General features: G+C 38.4%; 1 protein-coding gene across 1 annotated transcript in view; it reads right to left on the bottom strand.

Annotated features, from left to right (window-relative positions):
• Window positions 1-3,112, bottom strand: part of LOC111997951 (bystin) — a gene marked incomplete in the record, with an annotated part of 9,088 nt that extends 5,976 nt beyond the window's left edge. The window contains 5 exon segments of the mRNA XM_065780873.1: window positions 1,203-1,282; window positions 1,649-1,976; window positions 2,242-2,293; window positions 2,406-2,532; window positions 2,636-3,112. Of these exon segments, the coding sequence (XP_065636945.1) occupies window positions 1,203-1,282; window positions 1,649-1,976; window positions 2,242-2,293; window positions 2,406-2,532; window positions 2,636-3,016 (968 nt within the window).
• Window positions 3,113-7,757: the final 4,645 nt, after the last annotated feature.

Raw genomic sequence — 7,757 nt, 5'->3', positions numbered from 1 at the left:
CACAAATTAACTTTAAATTGAAAAGCTCATGTTGCAAAGGACTATTCATAATCAAAAACAAAGATATAATAATTTTTTAACAAATACGAGTTAATCAAGTGTCCACAATTAACTGGCAAGGATCCTAAATAAGGCCCTCATGTCAGCAAAGCAATACAAATGCTTGCCATAGAGTTCCACTTATTGATTATATACATATATATAAGAAATTTTATTGAGAAAAGACTACTTCATGATCAAAGGACACAAAGGTGACAAAATAATTACAAAAAAAGAATTATGACTTATGAGCTCCACTTATTGATATTTAAAAAAAAAATCATTAAAAAAATAAAATAATAAGGCACATTTTCTTCAGAAATTTTGCACAGTATCTTAACATAATGGTTTTTTTAGTTTCTGAAAACAACATATTGATTTAAAACTTTTAAAAAAATATTCATCAAATGCCCAGTATATTTCTTATTTTGATAAGTCAAAAGTGCAATGGATGTCATCTTCAGGGTACTTTTATTCATAAAAGGATAGTATCATGTGTCCACAATTCATTTTAAGAAGAGAATAAAAAAGGTCATACCCAATGCACTGCAAAAGGAAATTGGCAAGCAGCCTTACCCCTAATTTTGGACAGCCTAACTCCTAGATTCAACATCGCTTAGGCACAGAGCACTTGTCATCACATCAAGGTCCAACCTCTTTTAATAATGGAATAACTATACATATAATGTTTGATATAAAAAAGGCCAAAAACAAAATAGTTAAATTATGAAAAAAAAAAAAAACGTATTTTTGGGCTCAAAAAAGGTGAGACTTTCAATTTTCACCACAGCCCAGTTAGGGAAATTCTTTTATAACAGTAAGGTTCTTGTATTTTGAGAGGGGAGAGGGGGAAGAATCCAAAACATGTTTCCATTTTTATCAAAGACTTTGGGGAGGGGACGAAACAAAAAAACAAAAAAAGAGCAGTAAAATCTTTTGATCAGATTGTGAAGAGAATATTTGTCCCTCATCTTTGCAAGCAATACAATAAAATTTATCCTAAATCTTCAGATCCAGGACAAACCCCTTCCCCCCGAAAACAACAAAAACAAAAAGAACAAAAAATATCTCCCAGAGGAAATGTAAAAAATACAAGAAGCGTACCCACACTTTATCAATCCATGGATTAATATTTTATGTCTATTGATCTCCACTAGCCATACCTTGAATGAAGCGGAGGAATGGAGACCTTCTGTAGAATGCTTCCGATAATGACAGCTTCCCTGAGGTTGCACGTCCCCGACTGTACATCAAGGACAAATATATATATTTTAAATTAAAAGGCAACCTATGTATCAAGCCAGGAAAACAAAAGTGATCAAAAGTTTTGGTCCCATCACTTAGTAAGAAAACTGAAGAATCAAGTTTCAGTAGAGGACAAAGATATCACTAAATAACACAGAGATCACCAAACAAACTAAAGAATCAAGTATTGGTAAAAGAGACAAATACCAAAAGAAATAATTTGCAAGCACCTAGACTTTGTAGATTAGAAGTTCAAAGTATAACACTACATTGTGAATACTGAAGCACAGAAATCAGAAAATTCGGCAAAATTTTGGGTAGGGAGGACAAAAAAATCCCCCAGGTTACGTTGAAGATCATATACCTCACATAGAGGGAACAGTACTCCTTTGAAGAATGCAGCAGGTTTGTAGAGTGACTTCTTCAAAGATTGATATAAAGCAAAATGAAGCCGTTTATTCTTTCGAATATCATCTCCCACCCGTGGGAGCAACACTAGTCTGTAGAAGCGTTCGGCCTTCTTCACACCCAAATTGGAAGCGAAAATTCTTGTGGCTTGGTACATTGCATTCGGTGACCATTTATCAGGTTCAGTTAGATAAAGGACATCCTCCCAAAGTTTCATTGCTGGGATGTGCTTGAATGCTTTGGGGAATTTGCCTGCTGTGTAAGTACTAAGAAGCTTGCCAACTCTGCAACGGTATATTTATAACCACGATCAATAAAGTTGCCACCTTTTATTATTATTATTATTATTATTATTATTATTATTTTTGATAATTCAAATGTTACAACAATTGGGGTGTGGAATTTGAACAAGAAGACCATGCACTGCTCTAAGCAATGTTCTCTCACAAAGTTTAGGCATGCAATTTAGCATTGCACATATCATATATATAAGTTGCTAAGATTGCATGTAATGTAATGTTATAAGAAGAAAAGGCAGAGCTTACATACCCTTTATATAAATCTATGATGGAACTATCCAATTTAGGCAATGGTCGAGTTTCTGCAATCGAATAAATTCAAATTAATACGAAAAGATAACAACAATTAAACAACACTAGCAACTGATGCAATTTCCGAGATTCAGAGGCTAAAAAACCAAAATAATTGAGAACCTGAAGCAGTAATTGGATCTTGCTGCTTGAGTTTTTCAACAATGATATCGGCAAGAGTGCGTTGAGGAGCTGCATCTTTTGCTAAAAACGCCTCCAGCACTCTCTCATCCTCTTCGTCAATCTCCTCCTGCAAAATTGTATTTTCCCACGGATTCCCAGTAACCAAACAGAACCAAAGAAAATGAAAAAAAAAAAAAAAAAAATTTGAGTAAAGCGAGTGAGTGACTAACATCATCGGCGCCAAATCGGCTCTGAGTTTCAGAGAAGCCGTCAAAGCCATCGATGTCATCGTCGTCAGTCTGAGCATCGTCTGCGGCGGCGGCGCCCTTGGGGGTGACATATTCTTGAGCGAAAAGCAAGGCGCTGTTAGGGTTTTGGAGGTTAGCTTCGTCCTGAATCTCTTTCTGCTGAACCAAAGCTTGTTTGAGAATCTTGGAACTCATGGTGGAGGATATGAGCTCCTCGTTCTCCTCCTCCTCCGCCTTCTCCGACTGGTGGCGCGATTTGGGCTTGGGTACTTTGAATTTGGATCGCTTAGCATGGCAGTCATTGTCTGATAAGAAAGGCTGTGGATTCAGGTGCCGCTCCCTCTTGTTATTGTTCTTCCCCATTCTCTTTCGCTTCAAAAACACAGCTGGGGTTTTTCGAGGTTTTAGCGGCTGATACTCGAGCGAAAGGGTAGAAGAACAAGAAGATTCATTGAGAAAACACAAAAACAAAAAACGAAATGAGTCGGGCTTGGGCTTGGGTTGGACTAAACCTACATAGACAAATTTATGCATGGTTTTATTTCAATGGCCCAACTATAATTTTGGTCCGTAATGTGTATAGATTTGCCATCAGGGCATTAATGTGGAAACCATTACAATTTACAAATAAAATTGGGCCGTGAGGAGTGGCTTCTCTCCCCTGTAGGAACTCTCTCTCTCTCTCAAACTGGTAGGAGTTTTATTCCCTCCCTTAAGTTTTTCTCTAAGGGCCTTCTCTTGGACTACGCCTCTCTCAAACAGGCAGTAGTCCATTCTCTCGCGAATGCATGGATGAAGAGGTAGTGGATAGTTTAAAAAAAGTTAAACCTCACATAAGAAGAGGAGGAGGATATTTTCATTACAAACACCAGCAGGTCTGAGATTATTGAAGAATGCTCTCTGAGCCTATTTGGGCGTCTACTTACAGATCGCCACCAAAATCAAAGAGCCTTAAAAAGCACATTGAAAGCAGTGTGGAAAATGGGTTCTGGTCCGAGGATTGTAGAGGTTGGCAATAACATTATGCAGTTCAAGTTTAGCTCGAAGTACCATTTAGAGTGGGTTGAAAAAAGTGAGCCATGGAACTTTGACAACAACCTACTTCTTCTTTGTAAATGGAGGAAAGGTTTAACGCCAAAGAATATTAGTTTCTCCCATTCTCCTTTCTGGGTGCAGATTTGGGGCTTGCCATTTTAGAATATGACAGCAGAAATCAGGAAAGACATTGGCGGCAAGATTGGAAGGGTCTTAGAAGTAGACAAACGAGCTATGCAAGCAGATCAAGAGAAGTTTTTGAGAATACGAGTTGATTTACCCATTATAAGCCACAACAACCTACTTCTTCTCTGTAGATGGAGGAAAGGTTTAATGTCAAAGAATATTAGTTTCTCCCATTCTCCTTTTTGGGTGCAGATTTGGGGCTTGCTGTTCAAGAATATGACGGCAAAAATCAGGAAGGACATTGGTAGCAAGATTGGAAGGGTCTTAGAAGTAGACAAACAAGCTATGCAAGAGGATCAAGCGAAGTTTTTGAGAATACAAGTTAATATACCCATTGATAAGCCTCTTTGGAGGGGGGGGGGGTATGTTATAAATGAAGAAGGGGAAGATGTTGGATTGATTTTCCGTATGAGAGACTCCCGCCAAAATGGCTCCGAAACAAACAAAAAGGTGCGTGCCACGAGGGACTGCCAGTGATATACTGGAGGAAGGTGGGGATGACGTCAAGTCCGCATGGCCCTTATGGGTTGGGCCACACACGTGCTACAATGGCAATTACAATGGGAAGCAAGGCTGTAAGGCGGAGCGAATCCGGAAAGATTGCCTCCCCCACCTTTTGTTATATGTGTGGGATACCTTTTTTTTTTTTTTAGAAAATCTAAACCTATAGCGTTCGCTCCTAATGATAGCTCTTTATTACCAAACCAAGACACCAATCAGTTTTTGGTGTAGGGCGAGAATTGAACCTTAGATCTCTTATACAACCATTAGAGACTTTACCAGTTGAGCTAACTGGAACCCACTATATGTGGGATACTTGGGCACGATGAAAAGCATTGCCATTTAAATCCAACAGAGCAATCTCTAGAGAGGCAATATGGCGGATGGTTAAAGGCCGGAGGAGCTACCAAGGGTGGAGGGAAAAAGTCAAAACAAAATCTCATGCGGTGGCAGAAAAAGGGAGCTCGCCATCTCAGACGAAGGGTGGAATAGATAGTGACAGGGGTAGTGGTCTAACTATGGTGGGTAAAGCTGTCTTGGACATGGTGAAGGGTACAAGCACGTCAAATCCTTGGGTGCAGGATAAGCTAAATAGATGGGACAACATGGCAAAAGTGGGGTTGGAAATGAGACTAAATCAGGGAGCACGTGACAGGCTAGAAGGTTCTAAAACTAAACTAGTTAGTAAATTGTTCCAAAGGAACGAGAGTGCCCAGCCAGAAGTTAACAAGGCTTATAGGCTGTATATAGAGGATTTGGAGAACTCAAGCCCAATAAAGCCCAAAGAAAAGAAAAATACAAGTGAGGAAGTAAAAGAGCAAGAACTAGGCCTAGATCAAACAAAAAAACTAGGGGCAAAAGGCATATTGAAAAAAAAAATAGCAAGGGAGAAGAGCAAGGCCCAAGAAGTTGAGATGTTAGAACAAGCCTAAGAGGTAAGTAAAAAAAGAACATGTAATATTGAAATGCTTATTAAGTCTAATGGTAGAGCTCAGAAATGTATATCTAAGGGAAGCTATGATGGGGGGAAAATTTATTGGATGAAATGGCAGTGGCTGCTGAGCAACATCGTCGAGATCAATGATTGTCGTAGGATGGAACTGCGGGGGCTTGGGAACCCCTGGACAGTTAGAGTGTTGCGCGAGTTCGTGCAACGTTAGAAGCCCAGAATAGTCTTTTTGTCAGAGACAAAGTTAAAGAAAAAGCAGATGGAAAAAGTGAGAGAAAAAACTGGTTTGCTAAATGGCTTAATTGTGCCTAGTTTTGGAAGAAGTGAAGGGTTAGCTCTATTATGGAGAAGGGACATCAAAGTGGAAATTCAAGGCTACTCAAGAAGCCACATTTGATGCAATTTTCACCGACCTAGAATCATAATTCAAGTGGCAGATCACGAGATTCTATGGACACCCTGAAACCCACCGTAGAAGAGAATCATGGGATATTTTGAGAAGTTTAAACTGACAATATCAACTCCCCTGGTTATGTTTTGGAGATTTCAATGAAATTTTTTCCATGGAGGAAAAATTGGGTGGGGCACAGAGGTCTCAAAGGTAGATGAATGATTTTCGTGAAGTAATCCATCACTGTAAGTTCAAAGACATTGGATACTGTGGCCCTGATTTCACTTGGTGTAATATGCAAGAAGGAGAAAGGAGAATGTATCTAAGATTGGATCGAGCCTTGGCTACTTATGAGTGGATTGATTACTATAAAGATATTAAAGTGCATCATTTGGTAGATTCTACATCTGACCACTACGCACTTCTGATTACTGATACTATGGTTCAAAAGTATCCAAATAGGCGAAGATTTCATTTTGAAGCTATGTGGACTAAAAGGGAGGAATGTAAAGAAATTATTAAGAAAGTATAGGATGGCTACCAAGATTTAAACACCCCAAATGGGATGGCTGAAGGGTTGAAACGTTGTGTTGAAAATATCTCAAGATGGAACAAAACTACATTTGGGCAAATTCCAAGGCAAATTCAAAAGAAAAGGAAGACTCTCAGTACTTTGGTCCTAAGAGATAAAGATGGTAGTCTAGGGAAGGAAATCAACACAATAAGAAAGGAGATTAATGATTTATTGGATAGTTTAGAAATTATGTGGCATTAGAGATAGAAGGTGAAATGGATGGGCCTTGGGATCGAAACATTAAATACTTCCACACAAAGGCTTTAGAAAGAAAAAAAAGAAAAACACCATAACCAGAATCATGGATGAAAATGGGAATTGGTGTGAATATATTGAAAGCATTGCAGAGGTGGATGTGTCCTATTTCCAAATTTGTATACTACATCCCATCCGACGCGCATCCCTGAAGTCCTTAATACAATACCAACCAAGGTCTCTGCTAAAATGAACCAGTACCTAATCAAAGAGTTCACAAGGGAGGAAGTTGAGGCTGCACTAAAGCGATGCATCCAACAAAAGCCCCAAGCCCCGACAGTACGTTTGCTATTTTCTTCAAAAAGTATTGGGGTATAGTTGGTAATGATGTCATATGTATGGTCTTAAATGTCCTAAACTCAAATATGTCCATGGTGGAGATTAACAAAACTAATATCACCCTAGTTCCAAAAACTAAAAGCCCCTAAAAAATGACAGAGTTTAGACCCATAAGTCTAAGTAATGTAGTCTATAAACTCATGTCGAAAGTTTTGGCCAACCGCTTCAAAACGATACTCCCTCAAATCATCACAGCAAATTAGAGTGCTTTTTTCTCAGAAAAGCTAATTACAGATAATGTTCTTGTAGCCTTTGAACTTATGCACTATCTAGATCATAAGAGGGAGGGAAATGATTGCTATATGGCAATTAAGTTGGACATAAGCAAACCTATGATAGGATGAAATGGGGTTTTATTAAACAAGTGATGGAAAGAACGGGCTTTCATGAAAAATTGATAAATTTGATCATGTATTGCATTACTATTGTATCCTACTCAATCCTTATTAATAGTGTTGCTTATAGCAATATTATACCCACAAGGGGTCCCCACTAAAGAGATCCAATTTCACCTTACATCTTTCTTATGTGTGTAGAAGGCTTTTCTTCTCTTATTAATGATGCTGCCAAGAATAAAAAAAATAAAAAATAAAAAATTAGTGGGATATCAATATGTAGAGGCTGCCCCAAGGTCACACATTTGTTATTCACAGATGACAGCCTCTTGTGTTTGCAAAGCAAATAACTAGGAGTGCCAAAAACTTATTGATATTCTCCAACTATATGAAGTAGCCTCGGGTCAAAAAATCAACGCGAATAAATCTTCAGTCTTCTTCAGTAATAATACCTTGGAGAAAAAAAGGTGTGAAGTGTTGGATATGTTAGGACCAATGCAAGACACTCGACATAACAAATACATTAGCCTACCCTTAAT

The sequence above is a fragment of the Quercus suber genome, unplaced genomic scaffold (assembly GCF_002906115.3).
Source record: "Quercus suber isolate HL8 unplaced genomic scaffold, Cork oak 2.0 scaffold_249, whole genome shotgun sequence".
In the NCBI taxonomy this organism is placed as follows: domain Eukaryota; kingdom Viridiplantae; phylum Streptophyta; class Magnoliopsida; order Fagales; family Fagaceae; genus Quercus; species Quercus suber.
Note: the sequence above shows the minus strand (reverse complement) of the source record. Positions and strands in the feature narration are given on the sequence as shown.